Source organism: Epinephelus fuscoguttatus, linkage group LG23 (assembly GCF_011397635.1).
Source record: "Epinephelus fuscoguttatus linkage group LG23, E.fuscoguttatus.final_Chr_v1".
In the NCBI taxonomy this organism is placed as follows: domain Eukaryota; kingdom Metazoa; phylum Chordata; class Actinopteri; order Perciformes; family Serranidae; genus Epinephelus; species Epinephelus fuscoguttatus.
In genome coordinates, this window is record NC_064774.1 from 30,629,330 (window position 1) to 30,650,180 (window position 20,851).

General features: G+C 40.1%; 1 protein-coding gene across 1 annotated transcript in view; it reads right to left on the minus strand.

Moving 5' to 3' along the window:
- Positions 1–1,507: 1,507 nt before the first annotated feature.
- The window catches only part of adam19a (ADAM metallopeptidase domain 19a), a 275,264-nt gene continuing 255,920 nt past the window's right edge, over positions 1,508–20,851 (minus strand). Inside the window, exons 18-23 of the mRNA XM_049568017.1 lie at positions 17,678–17,786; positions 16,594–16,735; positions 13,482–13,581; positions 10,916–11,167; positions 6,240–6,448; positions 1,508–2,360 (exon numbers count right to left, since the gene is read on the minus strand). Coding sequence (XP_049423974.1) covers positions 2,309–2,360; positions 6,240–6,448; positions 10,916–11,167; positions 13,482–13,581; positions 16,594–16,735; positions 17,678–17,786 — 864 coding nt within the window. The 3' untranslated portion in view covers positions 1,508–2,308. The remainder of the gene's footprint in view (positions 2,361–6,239; positions 6,449–10,915; positions 11,168–13,481; positions 13,582–16,593; positions 16,736–17,677; positions 17,787–20,851) is intronic.

A 20,851-nucleotide genomic window follows, 5' to 3' on the forward strand; every position in this document is an offset into this window, starting at 1 on the left:
AAAAAAAACAAGGAAAGAAAAACAAACTGTTAGTATAAACACATTCTGAATAAAATCTTATGTCGATGATAATAGGTTAATAATTTTCCTCTGAAAAGAAAAAAAAAGTTCTAATATTTTTTGAAGGGGTCCTGTCATTGGCCCTTCATTCAATCATCTTGACTTTTCTCCAACGTGCTCTGCAGACCTTTGCTCTCCTCTCACCCACCATAACTGCCTCTCCAGCCCCAGCAAAACCTGCAGCATGCTCCGTGAGCCCTGGCTTGACTTGTAGCTGCCTAGCTCTATCCCACAGACTGTGAGCAGCCTTCAGCTGACCCAGGCTGTGCTCTGTTCTTCTGCTGGAGAATCAGGAGGTCAAATTGCAATAGCATACTCCTTTCTTTATATACAGCCAGTGATTTATTACAGATTCTATTTTTATTACAAATATACTGTTGTTTTAAGTTTTTGAGGCTTCAGAGTTCATAATTTCATTCTTAATAAAATATTAACATCTTCTTTCAGGTGATGTTGAGTAAGTCAAACGTGGTCAATGTGGGCGGGGTTACACTATGACTTCGCCCATGTTGTATGGCACATTGCAGTGAGGGGTACTTGCAAAAGTGAAGCCAAAACATCTTGGTCGCCCCCTGGTGGCTGGATGCAGTATTGGTCTTAAACTCCACCCCCTCTACGTTAGCAGACGGGATGTCAAGTAAATGTTGCCCAAAGATGGTTTCTGTCTTTTTAGGTAGTTCTAATCTCAGCTGATGTGGGTTTAAGTATTTATTTTTTGCTTTTGATGCTGTATAGACTCTGGCTCCCAAGGTTCCCACACATTTTCATAAACACAATTTCTAAACTTTTCCATGAATTTTAAAGACGCATTAAATCGTTTTTTTTTTTTGTTTTTGTTTTTGTTTCCCCCACTTGCTCCACTCAGACTCAGTCTCTATTCAAACACAATTTCAGTGAGCTGGCATACCGGGAGGGAGACACGAACCCATGAAGTAAATGACAAAACGTACTCAGTGGTGAACAAAACGTCACACATTGACACATATGACAGCTATGTTACAGCATCAGCTACAGACAATTAATTATTCCCTGGGTGAATATTCAACAATTTCATTACACACAATGAAATTACATTACCTTTCCAAAACTTTCAATGATTTTCCAGGCCTGGACAATGTGACTGTGAAAGTCCATGACTTTTCCAGGTTTTCTGTGACAGTGGAAACCCTGGGCTCCAAATAACGTTGCCAGCACAAGATGGCAGCAGCCGTATCCAGGATATTTTGGCTTCTTTTTTGTTCAGTGGAAGGAGGTGGAGACATGTTGTCCATCTTTATATACAGTCATTGGTCGAGACATGATCTGACTTGCAGAAGCTCATTCATACGTATCCCTATTAAACACACCCACAGGCTGTCATCATATAATTGCATATACATTTGAATTAAATATTGCTTTAGCTGGAATTAAAAAAAGAGACCAAATGAAGGAAACTTGATAGTTTTGTAAAAATATTTTATGTAACAATTTAAAAGTCATAACACTCAGCAAAAGACATTCAAATCAACATGAGTGACCGGGGTGTGTCCCTGCAAGTCCCGAGCATCCATCAAATCCTCCACCATGTAAACAGTGTTGAAAAGAAGCTGCTGTGTGATTGACTCTCCTTCCTCCCAGTAGGCTGCTGTTTCTCCAAATTTGTTTTTTAGACATTCCTCATACAATACAATAAATTATAAAACCTAAAAATATGGAGGAGTTGACTTGCGGTAAACTCAACGTGACATAAGAAGATTTCAAGCGTCGGGGACACACCCCAGGTATGAAGAGACCTCTTTGGCACATGACATAAATCATAAAACGGGACGTAAAACAAACTGTAAACAAAACAACGGTCATTACAAAATGCATATTTTATACACAGACAGCATTAACAGATTAAAAAACAAACAATAATCCTAAAAAAATTGATTTGGCAAATGTGACCGTCCCCCAGCGATAACACTTGTCTCAGTCTGCAAGGCCTCCGTGCAAAACCGCGTCGTTGTGGTTAATGTTAGCGCGCTGGGAGGAGAAGGGTGGAGGGGGTCAAAATTGAGAATGAGAGGGGCGGAGGGGCAGGTAAGGTTTCATTTTGAAGTCTTAACTGGTAAGAGTCCTGTTTGTTCTTTTGTGTCTCAGGTTTTAACTTTGTGTTCGCCCTCCTCTGGTATGTGCGACAGCTCTGTGGTTTACCAGCCAAAGTCTCTTTAGTGCAAATAGGCTGTCAGCTGCTGCCTCCTCTGAGGGTGGAGGGGGGAGGAGAAGGTCATTTTCGTGGTGGAGGCGAGGCTGTGTTTGGTTTGGCACCTGGGACCGGTCTGGAAGGAGAAGGACAAAAAGAAGAGATTCTAGCGTAATGTTCAAACAGTGGACAGACTGTGATATTTCAGAATAATGCTGCGGATAGTCTGTATCAACAGATTCCATGAAAACCGACAATAAATGTATCCACCGGTATCAGAGTCTTCATATATCTTCTTTCTCTGTGCCACAGAGCTCCATTGTTCAACAACTAAAAACATGTCAATGAGCCACACTGTCACACTGGGTGACATGTTCTTTCATCACCATGAACACACACTGTAGTTAATTTGGACTCAGTTCCACACAATCATGACATACATAAAATCACCAGATACTAAACTATGATGGTAAACATGTTGTTTTGTTCCACATTTCATGTGTTAGATAAATAGATAGATAGATGATGTTTTGCCTTTCTCCACCTTGGTCAGATTTATATGCAGACACATCCCAGTTCACATTTTAGTAGACCCTTACCAGCTCATCTCCCATACTAAGTGTTTTCCATATGTTAAGAGGTGCGTCTACCAAGTCTAAACAAAACTGAACTGAGAGGTGGGCTACACATAGATACACAGATAGATAACATTTATTGTCCATCTCACTGGAAATGTATCTTCGGCTTCTCACGAGCAAAGCAAATCAAAGGCGGATACAAACACATAAAACAAAGCACCTTTAAAAACGTACAAATATACAGTATACAATAGTGCAAATAGGCAGGTAGGAGCAATACATTATATAAATAATACAAGAGAGCACATCTTATAAAATAACAGTGCTCCCTGATGCAATCATTCTGTGTTCACTGCCTGTACAGCACAGGGAATAAAGGACTTCTTGTATATTCTGGCTGGTTTTCGGGACTCTAAATCAACAACTGGACGGGAGCAGTGTAATGGATGTTAGGTACCTGCAATTATGTGTTTGGCCTTCCTGCGTACAACGCTGTCAAATAAACCTTCCCTGCAATGTTGACAATCTTGGAGAGCTTGTTTTTGCTCTTTGGACTTGAGTTGCTGTACTGTGATGTTGTCCTTAATAATCAAATGTTTTCAATTGGCTTCTGTATGCCATTTTGAGTATGTGCCGGATAACCCTAAAAGCTCCTCATCTTCCTATTGTTTTGGCCACATTCATTTATTGTTTACTTGCCTGACACCAGTCCTGAAGTACAGTGACCTGACTTAAGTAGGGACGAGGGCATTATCGCCTTTATGAGACAGGATACTACAGAGGCAGACCAAAGTGAGAGAGGTAGGACATGTGACACAGGTCCTTGGCATTGTACGCACATTTATGCAAACCACAGGTATGTTACATTTACAAGTTATTATGTAGTGGACACTTGAAACCAATTGGCAACCAGGCTTAAAATTGAAGCCAAAACAAAGTGCCTCTAATGGCCACTTGAGGCTGGCTCCAAAAGTGAGTCACTCCCCATAGACCCCCATTTTAAAAGGCCCAACTTTATAGCAGAAATAAGCAGGTTTTACAGCCTGATGCACAGTGAAAAGTACAGTGAAAAGAACTGCTTTGGCCATCACAGCTGGATTGAAACCTTGGGCATTATGTGGTAAGTGTCTTAACTATAAGGCTTTTAGTTAGTTTTAAGTGAGCCAAAGTTATGAATTCTTTAATGCTTAGTCAAATCAAGTAAAATAGCAGGCAAGGTTCTGCTGTATTTGTAGTTTTGGTTGGTTTGGGTCTTTTTATGAGGCTTGCTGACAGTAAGGAAATATAGAAAAATGTAAGAATGACATTCAGGTATCTAAAGTAATATTTTGATGTATGAATGTTTTTATTTCAGAGAGCAGAACCTGATGTCAGTGCCATTTAACAGATGTTGCACCCTAATGAAATTAAAATCATGCAGGAATTTCTTGGCATAAAACTAGCAGTTATTATAGGAACAGGAACAATAAGCACAAATACCAACTATCAGCGAGTGTGCTCCGGGGAGATTGATTTTGAACCTGTTCTGTTGCTTTCTAGGCACAGTTGGGCTCTACTTTGAACACAAAGACAAGTGTAGCTGGGGATTTGTAAAGTCAGATACAGGCGGCTTTTCCCTCTCATCAAGTCTCTGAGCTAACAGAGTTACACCAGCAGCTGGTGTTAAATGTGAAATCTGATCTTAGTATTACCGGGGAGAACCAGATATAGAGACATTTTGATCGATCTGCGAGATTACAGAAGTGGAGGAACCATAAAACCTGAAGAACAATCACCTTGAGGTTTCCCTGCCTGACTTTTACTACATTTACAGATAAACTGCACGGAACAAAAAGCATGACTCTGCATCTGAAGAAAGTGAGTACAAGCCTTTACACTGCGGGCCTGTCACTGATAAAAAATGAAAATTGATTGCTGATGAAGAACTGAATCAATGAATTGCATGGTTTGTAAACTCAAAGCGTTTATGTGCCCACACCCACCCCGAACAGCATGAAATGGGAAGATAGGAATGCTGTGAGGCAGATAACGCTCCTCCCTGGTTCTTTTATAGGAAGGTCATTAAATGTCTTTAAACAGGGCTGGAATTCACAGATATGTAACAGATAACCCACAAACAATAACTATTCTATGAACATTACATAACATGTCAGATAGTATTAAGAAAAGTATCATCTTCCCAAGGTTAAGTTAAAATCAGAGTAGTAACACACAGTGAAGTGGTTTACACACAGTGAGTACAGCTGTAAAGCTTGTTGTTGTTATGGTATTATTATGAACAGTAACAATGATAATAATAAGCGGAATGACGTTATTTGTATTTTCATTATGAATTATGATAACAATAAGAACAATATTACAATTATTATTTTTATTATTATTATTACCACTACTACTAGTACTACTACTACCAATAATAATAATGTTTATTATAATCATTAATAAGAATTTAATCTATCTTTTAATTATTATTATTTATAAAAAATAATTGGAAGAATATCAACAATAACAACAATCTTCAAAATAAAAATAATTATAATAATAATAAGAAAATTATTATTGACAATAAAAATAACATCAACAATGCTTATTCTTATTAATGATGAGAATAACATTATTTTTCTTCTTCATAATAATAATAATAATAATGATAATGTGTTGATTTCAGCAATATTAGGGTAATTGTGGCTTTTGTTTAATGGTTATTATTTTGTGTGTATATTTTAGTTTGCTTCTTTTTTTATTTTTTTAAATTATTATTCACCTTTGCTGCATGTAAAAACCTAACTTATTTTTTTTTATTCATTTAATTTTCTTTTATGTATCTATTTATTAATATTGCCACAGCTTTCCCATTCATTTACTTCTCCGTTACATTTTGTTCCTGGGGGCCTTTATTGGACCAGACAGGTATTGGGTGGACATGAGCGGGGGCTGGGTCAAAACAAAAAAACTAGAGAGAAAAGAAAAATAACAAAAACATAATAACTCATGATGGACTGGTTCCCTCCCAGAGGGTCTGGAAGCAGCCCAATATGAGAAGGGATGACCTACAGAGGGCCGGCCCCCTACTAAAGATTTGGGGGGCCCGAGGCAGAGACACCCTGGAGACAAAGAGAGGAAAACTAAATACAGGGAGACAAAGAAATAGAAAAGAGGGTGGACCCTGTTAGCCTTTCCCAGCTGCCTCCTTCCCAGGCTACACCAAACCCCTTATTAATTGATTCATTTACTGATCGTTTTTTTATTTATTTGTGTCATTATTGAACTTGCTTACCAAAATTAGATTTGACCCTTCACATAGAAGTGAGCAGGCTGCTTATTTAGATATGAGGCCAACAGGCTAACATAAAGGTGTGCATGACTGAAAGAGGCTTCTCTGAACACACAACACTACAGCATGTCTGTGTGTGTGTCCATGATGTGTGTTTGCCCACCTGAGAACTCTGAGAGGAGGGATGGCTGAGACTTTGCCCACAGGTTTGGGTCCCACTGCTGGGGGCATCATCACCAGCAGACCTGGGGAGGGTTTGGAGCCCAGGGTTCGGGCTGGACTCACTGTAGGGGAGGCTCCTCTGGCTGGACTGAGGGGAAGCGGCCTCTGAGGAGGGAAGGGGGACGATCTGGGCTGCAGCTCAGACACTAACTGAAAGAGAACACACAGAAATATAGATCACTGACATTTCCATTATTCAGCAGTCAGATGCAACTGGACACTGAGACATTCCAACCAGACAAGGTGTCAACGGGGATGTTCCTAGCATTGAGGACTTTGGGGGCTTAGCACAGACTACTGTAGGGGGGTCCAGGGGAAACCTCCCTGGGGATATTTTTTTGATGCTTCTTTATGCACTTTGGCATCTTATGTACATTCAAAACACATGACTTTATGATTGAAAAGAAACCTTTTTGATTTTTAAGATTCATTGTCAATTGTGATGTTAAAAATATTAGTTACTGGTATTAAGTACAAACAGAATACTTCACAACTGCTATCATTACATACTTATTGAGTAGAGCTGTTAACAGTGATGGACAGTAACTAAGTCCATTTACTCAAGTTCTGTACTAAAGTACTTTAAGGTACTAAGGTAAGGTAATTTGTGGTACTACTTAATACTTCTACTTACATACTTAGTTTTTTTTTTTTTTTCTTACCCTGCTTTGGTTGCTAAGGTCTTTTGTGCAATGGTCTAGGCATTCCTTAAGTATGAGACCAAGACAAGGAGAAAACCATAAATACTTGAGTGAGCATTTTAAGGAAACCTTAAGGAGAGGACTTAAGGGTGTTGTGCGCATTCGATTTCATTATAAGTAAACCCTAATTAGGACTTTAAGGAAAATCTTAAGTGTTTTGTGCAACTGGCCTCAGACTCCTTTAAAAAACAGCTGAGCTCTATAAGCTGTTGAGTTAAGGGAAACTTTATATACTTTGTGAAATGTCGTCTACAACAAATTCTCAATCATTTCTCCTCTCCTGTAAATTCGGCTGCAGCTGATGTGGAGGTTGAACACAGAAAATAAACAGGGTGGCTGTTTTGCAGTATGCTTTTTGGTTGCGGCTATGGAAAGCCAATGAGCTCACAGGAAAGAGAGAGAGAGGCTGTGCTGTCACCTGCTGACTGAGTTCACTCTGAGCAGAAATAAGTCGCTAAATTGCTAAAAGGGTGTGAAAGTCACTAAGTTTAGCAAGAAAATCTTATATCTTATCTTTATATTTTGGCAGAGAAAAGAGACCTGTGGCTAAAGAAAAAAAAAACAGTAGTAATAGCCCGAGAGTTTTTACACAATAATTATTATACATTTCCACACATTTTGCAAACTGATATAGAATATAAAGCAGCAAAAAGAGAAAAAGACAGGCTTAACAAAAAGGAGAAACGTGGGAGCACTGCCAATACAGTACACAGCACCAACTCCCTGGCACATGGACACAGCAGGGAGGAGAAGCTCCATTTCAGTTTCTGTAGCGGACGGTTTGTCTCCAGAATCTGTTGAGCTAGCTGATAAGAGGAACTCCTGCCCCACTTCACACAGGTACATTAGATTACAGTTAACACTACAGCACAGAGATCAGATCACAGAGTAAACACCAATTAAATATCAGATATTTGACACAAACAAGAAAAAGCAATATTCCGAAGTTGGCACTGAAAGCATTTTACACTTCACGGAGAAGCACTGATGAGAGAAGATGCATCAATGACAAAGCAATCAGATAAGACACATAGTGCAGTTTATTCATTATTTCAGCGGGGTTCAGATGAAATCTCTGTAACTCATCTCAGAACTACACACACACACACACACACACACACACACACACACACACACACACACACAGTACAAGAGTCAACTCATTAGCTCTGTGTATTTGGCAGTAGCTCTGAATTACATTTACAAATTAGGCATTTAACTGTAGTCAGGGGCAAGTTCTCTTAGAGCTTGAGTATTCAAAGTCTGACACTGTGATCCCCCTTCATATGATGTTGGGACATCTGCAGCCCCTCAGCCCACCCCTTGTAAACAGGAAGTATAACAGTACCATAGATTCAGTGAGTTGTGCCTGAGCTACAACTTATATTTGTTGACATTTTGGGTAATTTGCACCATCAAAAGTATGCTGAATCAGCTATTAGCAGTTCCTTTTTACAATCCACCCAGGTGTGTACAGACGACCATCACTGGATCATGTTAACACTGGAGATAAGTTAATACCTGAGCATTCTTGGACAAGTCCTGCAGTTACATGGAGAGGTTTTTCTATGATTTTTGAAGCAAATTGCGACAGTCAGGCGCTAATCACCTCCATGTCACAGCTACTGCAACAAACTTCTTGTTGTTTCTAGAGCACATGCATGTACCTGTCCCTTCTACCCCACCCAGTATCAGGTCTCTCCCTCCACACTACTCCCTCAACTCTCCCTCCTGGGTGATTCTAACATTACCTACATCCAGAGCGTGGATGTGTACTTTTTTCCCCAACCCACTAATAATTACAGCCACCATTTCCTGCTGTTTTTCTGAGCAATCGCTGGTCGTCCTGTAATTTAAATCCCATCCGGAATGACATCTTGTTTTTTTTTAAAGTGGATGTCTGACTTCCTTCTGTAGGAGGAACTGCTTGTCCTCCTTTTTTTATCAGCTCAATTCTAAATTCGCCTTTTAAGTGAAAATGGAGAAAAAATGGAAAATGCCAAAATGAGTGTTTCTCACCTTGAAATGTTCTCAGAATCATATTTTAATGTACTACTTTGTTGTAAAATGAGAAAGTGTGTTCCAGGCAGTGGGCAGTGGGCAGTGCATCCCTCGGCTGTATCCAACACGGTGGCCAACTCAAAAACATTCTCATTTGACAGCTAAACAGTCACTATATGTTCCTGAAAGCATTTGAGGAGAGTAATAGGCAATGCAGTAACAGAATCTCGATTTATATTTAATCAGCTGCATTACAGACTCCTCAGCTCTGATTGGTTGTTGCCAGTGCACTGTGGTAGATTCTAGCACATGCCATTAGTGGCGATAGAAGAGGAGGAGGGACATGATTTTTATCACAGATGATCTGTCTCATATACTTCTGTGTGCTGTAGTGACAACTTTAGCAAATATGACAAAAAGTTATTTTCATAAGTTATCTTCATAAAAGTTACCAGCTACAGCTTTAAGACAGACGCTGTCACATCTACGCATGAGGAGCAGCTAATTTCATTGATTATTTCAGAAGCATAACAAATTAGTTCTGTTTCCACTCTCAAATTCATGACTACAGTTGGAAGTTTGGCTGCTTAAATGTTCCACAAAGCAATTTGCCGACGCAGTGCGCCAACTGCAGGTGCACCTGGCTTTAAAAGGGAATGGGAAATAACACTCTGATTGGTTGAAGTCTGTTACACCCAAAACACACCTAAGATCCATCCATCCATCCATCCATCCATCCATCCATCCATCCATCCATTTTCATCTGCTTATCCGGGGCTGGGATGTGGGGGCAACAGACCACTTCCTCCTGGGGGATCCCGAGGCGTTCCCAGGCAAGATGAGATATGTAATCCCTCTAGCATGTTGGTTCTGCCCCGGGGCCTCCTGCCTGTGGGACGTGCCTGGAACACCAACGGGAGGTGTTCAGGAGGCATCGTGATCAGCTGCCCAAACCACCTCAACTGACCCCTTTCGATGCAAAGGGGCAGCGGCTCTACTCCGAGCTCCCTCTGAATGTCCAAACTCCTCACCCTATCTCTAAGGCTGAGCCCAGCCACCCTGTGGAGGAAACTCATTTTGGTCGCTTGCATCTGTGATCTAATTCTTTCGGTCACCACCCAGAGCTCATGATCATAGGTGAGGGTTTGGACTGAGGTGGAGATGGACCTGTAAATCAAAAGCTTCACCTTCTGGCTCAGATCCCTCTTCCCCAGGACAGTCTGGCTCAGCACATGCATCACTGCAGATGCTGCACCAAACCTAAGATTAATAAAGGGATTAAATACAACTCCTTTGCCTCTTGCACCTTACTTTGCACCCAGTTTGTGCACCATTTAACTAGCAAAGAGGATTTGAAAATGCCCTAAATGCACTTCCACCCTGCACTTTAGCACCAAGCATTTCATTTAAATAGGGTCACATGTCTCTTACATACCACATTCTTTAATTTTGGGATGGTTGATATGCTGTCCAGAACTGTTACAGAGGAGCACAGTGCTTCACTGTCTTGTATTAACACCTGAGCTCACAAAATGTCTTTTATGAAGCTCTTACTGTATAGTGTAACATGGAGACTAATTTATCTGTCTGGCTGCCTGACAGCTCACATCGATGCCCTGTTGGTGACTGAAATAATGGAAATAAGACTGAGGTCTTTTTTTAACATTACCACTATAAATAATTATGCCTGCACAGTAGCACCATTCTTCCTACATATAATGTCTTAGGACAGCTGTCTCTAACTTAATGTGAAAAGAGGTGTTAGTTTCTGCTTTCCTAAAGTATAAATCCTTTGTGGCTCCCTGCCTGGATGTTGCTCCCTAAGTCCATTCTGGCTTTTACATTCTGTGGTATGATTTATAGGTTATAGTTTTAAAATTCAATTATAACAACAAGAGGTCACAAAGAGCCTTACCAGTGGAGACCGTGTCGGGTTGAGGGGCAGAGGTTTCTTGGGTGGGCTGAGTCTCTGTGGGGTTGCAGGGGATTTTGGTGGGGCCGCTGGGGGCCTGCCAGCTGGCAGAGGGGGACGAACCACCTTGAGGTCCCGGGGACCACCCTGGGGTGACTGGGTGGGTCTCAGAGGTCGCACAATGTTGACTGGCTGGGTGCCATTGGGCGCAGGGCCTGGTCTCAGAGGCAGGACCTCTTTGCTGGTGTGAGGAAGCTAGAATCAAAGCAAAGAGAAAACAAACTTCACTTTTTAAAGTTTGTGCTTAAAGTAAAAGAAAAAAAAACAACCTGCTGTTTTCTGCAAAATCTTGTAAAAGCTAGTCTACATACAACTGACAGACCACTTAAACAGCAACCCTTTATCAGAGAGTTTATTGGTTTTAGTCTGGTGTCAAACTGCTCTAGTAACAGTTTGGAAATATGGGTCCTAAACTGGTTTCAGTTCTATCAGATTGTAATTATTTTGTCTTATTTCAAAGCTTCTCATCTCAAAGAATATTCTACATGGAGAGCCTCAAGGCACCCTCCTGGGTCCGCTACTTTTTAGTTTTTTATATCTTCATTTGTGTTCATCCATTCTCTTTCTTATCTCAAAACACAGGATGGTACTTAAATTTTAACCCTTTGGTAAACAAATACCTACATCTAGTGGGCTCAGAAAATAAAGAAAATGGTTCATGTGACTTAATTTACTCAATACTGATAAGCATAGTGTTAATTTTCATTGTTATGCTGATGACACCCAACTCTATCTCACATTTGATCCTGAATGAATCAGTGCCCTTAACTCCCTTAAACTGAATCTCTGACATGAATTTATGGTTAAGAGAAAGTTTTCTCCAACTAAAATGGGACAAACATAAATAGTTACTTGCCAAAATGAGCAAAGAGAGAAATGGTGTTACCACCAACCCTTATCTGTCACCCATTTTGTCACAGAGCACTTTTTTTCTCACAGCCTGTTAAAAACTCATCTTACAGCATTGCTTTTACTTTTTATTACTACTTTTTACTATTTTCTTATACCCTCCAATAAATTGTGTAATTAACAATTAATATTTTACTTTTTATGATATTATTTTATGGCTTTATTCCCCCTCTTTTTTGGATGTATTTCAAACTTTTTATTGTTGTTTGAATTGTCTGCTCAGTAATAACTGGTAATTTTTTTTATTTTTGACAACAGTATTTCCTTTCAAACAGTGCTGTTAGTGGATTCACTTTTATTCCATTTACAGTGTTACGATTTAAGTTGAATAATGTGAATATTTCTCATTATTCTTCCGCTTCTTCTTATTTCATGGTAGGTGAAAGTTTTATCAATAAAAGCCCTGAAAACGTATATTCTCAGTCAGCTTTTTATGGTTAATTAGAGATGTGGTCCTACATGAACACATTTCTTTCTGCCAAAATTGAAACAAGTTTGGTTATTTCATGAAAAATCTCTCTATTTCTAGGTAGGCGGGACTCAGCAGGCATAAGGTGTGGAGTAGCCTAATCCTTCTGTGCAGCAATCAAAATTTAGGGTTAGCATTTGAAATAATTGATCAGACTGAGTCTGATGACAGTTGTAGGTTGTTTGGTCTATCTGATCACATTCTTTATTTAGCTTTGTTATTTCCGTCATGTCTATTTATTGTTAGAGAAATAATGAAATACTGGGCTAAAAGAAGACTTCTTCAACCATTACTAGCCTTTGATCTTGGGTCTGTGGAGCGAAATTTCCTCAACTGCTCAGCAGATTTTTCACCCAACATTAAAAGTATTTTAACCCCAAATGTACTGCATCTTGATACAATTTATTCAAAGAAACAACAGCAACAAAGTATGTTACTATAGTATCAACATGGGGACTTCATATCTTAATATTTATTGGAACACTTTGCATGCCATTTTCCAAAGCACTATTATTGTCTGACATTTCCAAAACTGGGAGTGATCTACCTTTGGTTAGATAACAAAAGATGAGCTTAACATTGTGAAGTCAATATTAAGGTCTCAGTGTTACAGTAAATACCACAGAGATGTATTTTGTCTATAAACGTTTATTCTTAGTATTTAAGACTCATTGATATCCCTTCCCATTTTCCTTCCATCCTTTGTCCCTCCCTTTCCTTTCTTGCTCCCTTTGTATTTCTTTCCTTGCCAGTGACAAATGTACCCTAACCCTGAGCTGCCAAGCCTTTCAGCGAAATAAATGCTATAAAATTAAGGAAGAAACAACATGATGAAATAATGCTATAGGCACATTGAACTAGTGGAGAGAAGTGTTGTGAAGGTGGGAGGAGGCCAACTCTAAGTGTTCACACAAAGTAACAAGCTGCTGCAAAATGAGGCAGTTTACTATAAAGGTCAACCACATGGACGCTCTATTATTCACTAAAACACAGCAAGAGAAACAGTGACCACCCTCCTATTTCCTTCCTACTTACCCTTTATTCTCTTTCTTTACCACACACACACACACACACACACACACAAACACAAACACAAACACACACACACACACACACACACAATCCACTCACCCCCTTGTGGCCGCTGGCTTTGTTGATTGGTCCAACCACCTTCAGGTGAAAGGCAGGATTCAGATGGCCGTTCTTTCCTTTCTCCACCGATGCTTCCGTCCTGAGCAGAGAAATGAGAGCAGATAAAAAAATATAATTACAACCTCGTGGCTGTTTGCCTCCAGCAACCAGTAAAGTTACAGTTTACATCCATGGTTGTCCAGACTCATGTGAAGCCATGACAGCAGACAATGCTTCAAATATGGATGTTGATACAAAGAAGCTACATATTCTAAAACATGGATCCTTGACACACATTTTTAATCTGGCAGCACAGAAGATGTATACAGTCAGGACAGTTTGAAGGTGGACACCCAAGATTAGTGTCATCAATTCAGTATCTGACCAAATGTCTCCCCTTCTGTTCCTGAGTTATGACAAGTACTGTAGAGAAAAGTGTTTTTAGAGAATGATCTGATGTCAAGGTGAGGTTGACCTTTGACTTTTTGGATACACAATGTCATCACTTAATCATTTTATCCTTTTAGACATTTGTGTGACATTATGTCACACTTAAAATCATTAATTTATGGCCAAAAACATGTTTTATAAGGTTACAGTGACCTTGACCTTTGACCACCAAAATCGAATCACTTCATTGTTGAGTCCAAGTGCACGTTCGTGCCAAATTGAAGTAATTTCCTCAAGATGTTCTTGAAATATTGCGTTCACAAGAATGAGATGGATGCAAGCAACACAGCGACTGTGACCTCTGACCACCAAAATCAAATGAGTCCACTGTTGAGTCCACGTGGATGTTTGTGCCAAATTGAAGAAGGTCCCAAAGGTGTTCTTGAAATGCCGCAGCTCAGGCGCAGCGCAGAGGCATAAAAATATCAATTAATGAAGCTTTAAAATCAACAAGTTACCTCTACTCTACCTCTAACTCTAACAGACACATGTAATCTATTTCAACAACACAGCTAACTACAGTCAACCTAAACATTAGAAGCTTCACAAAGGAAAGATTTACTGCAGCATTGTGGCACTGGATTGAATTAGACTGTAGAGGTGTATGTATTAAACTGGTAAGTCAGTGTATGTATACACTGCAGGCTCTTAGCTGATTGGAAGGCTTTCCAAGCATACTGGATGTATATATGCTTAGAGAGGCCTTTAATCAGCTCAAGCCACCCGCTGTTCCGCTGTTGAACTGTAAATGAACCCAAAACGATTGGCCGTGGAACAAAACCAAAAAAAGCAGAGGGTTTTCAGCACAGCTGCTCCTGTTAAGAGTCTTTTTAATCATCGTAGCGGCTCAATTTTCCATGTCGTGAGCCATTCACGTCGTCGTCTCCCCTCTGTCTCGCTTTAGCTGCAGTTACTGTAAAATCTTGCCGAGGCCCAACAGCACCAATATTTAGCCTTTCTCTCAGTCTTCATTTGGAAGGTCAGGGTGTTTAAAAGCTTGCTGTAATGCTGGATCCTTTCCAGACACATTTCTGTTCTGTAAATCACTGTGGAACACTTGAGTATTTTCAGAGGCACTAACTCAGCCAGTGTTATGACGAGGCTGTCTCTCTGGGTGAGCTATATGGCAGTGCTCATAAAGGAAGCAGCGAGGTTTATGGGGACATGGATTTTGTTTGGTTCTGATTGAGGTGAGCTGCAGCACAAAATGCTGCCATTTATGCTGATGTAAAAATGGAAAGTTCTGGTGTATGCATCAATCTGCTTAGAGTGCTGGCGTACTTCCTTCCTTCCTTCCTTCCTTCCTGTAATTCAGCACTTACCTTCCTTGTCTCCCTTTCTCATTTCTTTCCTCCTCCCTCCATGACTTATTTAAAATCCATTCTACCGCCACATTTTCTCTGCATCATTCTTTCCACCCTTCCTTTACTTTTCCTTCCTTTTTTTGAAATATTTTCTTTCTTCTATGCATGATTCATTTTCTCTTTATTTCACTTTTTGTTTCCCTCCCTTGTCATGCAGACAGTGTGATATGCAAAGGCTCCACTGCATAGTAATAACACTGTTGTTTTTCGACAAATAAATCAGCTCTAAGACAGAGAGAATCAAGCGTCAAGAATGATACAAAAGATCTTTCTTTTCTAACCTCTGTGAGTTCTTCTGACTGAAAGATTATCACTGTAATTATTACTATGATTAATTATGGAAATGTCAACAGGTACAATAACCTTCAATAATGCAATAGTGCCCCTGTAAATCATATATGTACTTCCATGATTCCCCCTCTGTTCAGGATGTAGTTCCAGTAATGTGTGTAATGTGTTTTTAGCTGACAGACGGACAAACAGTAGGCTTGTCATGATAATTACGTAGTAACTCATTGTACGATAGATATATGGGCATTACCTGATCATTTTGCTGATATTGCCCGTTGTGTTTATATGCCTATTTGAATAAACAGCAGGGTTTTTAACAAACCCAATTTAACAATAAGCAAAATTTAAGAAAAAACAATACACAAACGAAAACAAAATTTAAAAAAAAAAACCCTCAACAGACATCAATGACTTTTTTGGTCTTGTCAAGGAGACGAGGGCAGAACAGGACTAAGAAATTCTTGCCAATTTTGTGTTTCTCACTCTACATGTTGGATTGCACTGCCTTGACTCCCATCATGCCGAGTTTGAGTTTCAGTTATGCCACAAAATCTTGGTTAAATAGCCAGTTTTTGTTGAATATGCAGTTAGTGGATCCTCTGCTCTGAGCATCCCGGCCGTAAACAAAAAAAAAAAGAGTGCTGTTGGTTCCTTTTTTCTCATCTGTGTGTTGTTAATGTGAGAGGCATTCATTTAAATTCTTCACAAAAACATAGATGTAACCAATTACTTTGATTTTATGATGCAATGTCAGATAAAAAAAATCATAAAATCCTGCTTTTCATGTCTTCGAATTTTGAAGACATTTAAAAGACTGATATAAAATAAATTAAGGCCATATTTTCCGATTAATAAAGTTTATGCCTTTCAAGACTCTGCAGATACCCTGAATAATGTTTTTTTTTTTTTTGCATTTTTTCTGAGACAGTATATCTTGTAGCAAAAGTAGTTATCATGACAGGCCAACCACTATCGGACAGACAGACAGACAGGACAGGATACAGTACTTGTTGCTCTTGTTCTTCTCTCTCTGGGAAAGCCACTTATGGTAATAGGAAGTCTTGATCCTGTAGCAGTAGAAGAGCAGCAGCACTGCAGGCAGGACCAACAGGAAGGCAAACAGCAGCCCCACCACCAGCCCCACCTGACCTGTAGACACATCATTATTATTGCATCATCACACTGTGAAAACTCCATGATAACTTCATTATTGCTGAGACAGTAAAGAAGTAAAAGATAACTTTTTTTTAAGAACACACAGAAACAGATTTATTAATGAATGGTTAATATTAATGTTCCTACAATTCCCATGATGCAACTTGAACATGTCTTTGTTTTGGACCCTCCCTGCCAAATTAAACCCACGTCAATCAAACTCCCCATCCACAGTGTGTTACTCAGACTTTCCGTTACAAATTTGTAGTCTCAAGCCAATGCTGACATAACCCTGATGACATCACTATGGCATCATTAGTCCTGTGTTCATGCCTGGGAAGCTCAGAGACTTGTAATGCAAACATCAGTTGATGCAGGTGTCCGTGTTTTCCTGAACAGATCCAATGGGGCACGTGTGTATCAGAAGTCAGGAATACCAACTCCAAATTATTGATTTCGGACTTCAACTAAGGCATCAGACTTGACAAATCTCCTCAAACGTTTCTCACAGGCATCTGTCTTCAAAAAAAAAAATGAGTTTATTGCGTAGAACTGATGAAGTCTCTCCTCCTTTTTGACCTCACATCCACAGTGAGATGGAGACACTTCCTCACACATCTCTCTTGTCTCCTTGTCATGTAATAAATTGTGCAGAATCATGACTTGCTCGGACACAACAGCAAGCAACACTTAGAAAACACAGCCAAGCTGTTTTGACAGGGATGGCATAAAGCTGCTGGCTCCAGTGGCCTGCACATCCCCAACAGATGAGGTTTAAACATAATGCTGCTGATGTGGTGTGTCAGTGAGATGTTTGAGAAAACAATCTGATAACAGTAATATGGAAGGGAAACCTGCAATATGACACACATTTACTAATTTATCTTATTAGTGTGCAGATGGAGGGAGAGTTTGCGCAGGTGTGTGTAAACTCACTGTCATACTGGACAGGTCCACTGTCCACGCTGCCGCCGAGTCCTGGCTTCTCACAGAAGGGTGGAGCCCAGCCGCGATTACAGTGGCAGTTCCCATTACTGTTACACACCTATGCACACACACACACACACACACACACACACACACACACACACACAGTTAATGTGATTTGTAGTTCAGTCTCAGTATAATCTTGTACGTGTGTGCCTGGAGGTGTACCAGCCAAATTAGAAGCACTAATTTCTTGTTTACTACAGATTGGCACTGTGTGTTTTAATGGGATTTTCCTTCCTCTACCTTTGCACACATTCACCTTATAAATGGAGCAGACTGCAGAACACTGACATTATGAGTAACAATATCTCACATTTGTGTCATCTGCTTCCATTATGTGTGTATTATGTATCTATTTATGTTTAGTTTGATTTGATTTTTTGTGTCTGTCTGATGAAGTAAGAAGTGGAGTGTATACTTCCTTTGTCCTCACTTCTCACCTAAGTTATTCTGCGCAAAATGATCAGCTGCCCTGAGGCCCAAAACCATCATGGGACCCAAAGGCACCAGCTTTATTGTGTGACAGTTCTCAGTCACAACAGCAGAATATAAACTGAAATGAAATTCCTGAAAAAGGTGGCTGCTGCTTATAAATGTACATTTGTCTATCTGTATGATATTTTTCACAACTTCATTATTTCAGTTAGTAGACCTTACGCTGTTAGTAAACAGTATGCTATTTTTTGGTGGGCGGGGCTTAGCTGGAGGCAAAACGATTCTCCATAGGCATTAGTTAGCACAACCTAGCAAGTTCTGTTGGCTTGTTTTAAACAGTGGAGGAGGGTAAGAGTGGCGCGTTCAGAAATTTTCCCTCTGAGTGTTGGAGCACTCTGGCTTAAACTGGATCATTCGTAAATTCAAAGCGCTGTTGGAATGTACTGTTTGGTTATCCAGAGCACCACACTCTCGGAGTAGCAGAGCGCACTCTGGCTGGGGAGACGGAGCAGCAGAGTGTCGAGCAGAGTGAATGTGTAAAAATATAACGCTCTGTTTCTTCGACCAACAGGGCTCTCATTTTAGTGTAGAGTGTCAGACTGAATTCATGAACACACCATGTCAAGTTGCTCACTGTCCAGGGCCGCGAGTGTAAGTTGTATGATTCACCACTGACCAACGGGACCAGACCGGCCGACCCAGATGCTCTCAGTGGATGGATGATGTCACAGGAAACTTTGTGGCTGATTACTGTGCCAATCTTACAAAGGAAGACGACACTTGAACAGTTTCCTCCAGTTTGTTTTGCTATCAAAACTAACGTTAGCTAATGCGCTAAAAAGTAAGCATTACAGAGAAATCCAATATTCCTCTTAATACCTCCCCAATTTCTGATTAGGTGGACATGATAAACCTTAATACACATTATTTATTCATTATTCATTATTAGCAGTCATTACCATAGCATTATTGATGATTGCATCCATCCAGTCCTTTTGTCTTATCGTATTAAACCACGACTCTTTCTATTCTGGCTCCCAATAACACAACAAGATGACATTTTAAGACTTGTATGTAGCCTACAGCCCTGATGTTGGCCTTTAAAGCGTCTATTTAATTTGTGTTAATGGTGCATAATCCAATATAAATATATACACACACACACACAGGACATACACATTGTACAGAGAGTAAAAGGAACAAGAGGTTTAGTAGGAGGCCACAGCCCGGGGCCCCTCATGTGTTAACTGGGCCCTGGTCTTAATAAAGGACTAATTAATATGAACGATAAATCACAGCGATGTTCAGCTAATACCATCCAAGTGCAGAGCTGCAGCTCCAGCAGTTTCAAACCTCTGCTTCCTTTTTAACATGCACCAGTTAGGGGTGGTATGACAACATACTAAACACCATGAGACTGTAGAAATATTTGCTCCACTCTATAAACAGAGGAGTTATCCCTTGACTATCTCTGGGAGCATTCAGCCAGTGTTGACAATATTGCAATATACAATCAAATACTAAGATTGCATATAGACAAATCCTGGGAAGTACCAGAAGTAATCAAGTCACCATCACTGCAGTGGCATCTCAATACGCATATGTTTGAAGGGCAAGCTGTCCTTAGTCATGTTGATAGTGTATTCTTACAGTCAATAATGAAGGCAGCAAGTTAGCAGACGTGATGTGAAATATAAGGGTTTATTAGTTGAGAAGCTTAAAGGCATGGTGGTGCAAACTGTTCTTGAGACTGGTGGTGCATGCAGCTATGCGGTTGTCTCGTCTGCCAGATCCTAACAAGGAGAACAGTCTGCATTTTACTGCAACAGCAATCCGTCACTTTTGAGACTTTAACCACATCCAAACTAATATGATTTCATTTTAAAATGGCGTTTTAAAGCAAAAATTATCTCTGTACACACAAGTGTTTAACACCAATTCAGAGTTCGTCTCTGTCCATACTAACACGCCAAAACATGCATATCGTATGACCATTCAGGTACAGTGGCCACTCACACACCGGTGTAAACAGGAAGCAGGTTGACTATTCTGCAGTTGGTTGCTTAGCTACAGAAAATACTACGGAGATGCTGAAAAAAACAGAGATTTCTTTGCTTGGACCGACGACAAGGTGGATCTGTTACTGAAAGTAACACGAGTATAAGGCGATTAAGGCGGCAGAAAACAGATTGGAAGTCATTACAAAGCAAATACAGCAACATATCAAAGCAGTACAAGGTGCATTATCCGTCACAAAAGGTATGTAGACCTCGCAATGATGTTTTGGCTAGGCATTTTATGACAAAGGCCCCTTTCCCACTGGACCAAAAACCATTATCAGCCACTAACATCCGGCTTTTGTCTTTAGTGGGAAAGGTTACGATTAGCATTCACCCCCAGGCCAAATGACTCTGCAGTTGTAACAAGTATTTGCTCTGATCAGCTCCCATCGGCAGTGATGGACATAGAACACCTAGTTGGATGCGCTAACACCGTCCATTTCCATGCAAGCAGCGCTCAAACATCATTCCAAATTGAGACGACATCAAGTTTGAGAGAGAGACTGAATAGGTAAGATATATATAAAAAGTAGTAACCACTGTAACATTTTCACTGGACTCCATGCTGCTTTCTACTGTTTACTAACCTGTTTTCTGGCCCGTTCGTGACACTGAACGTGACACA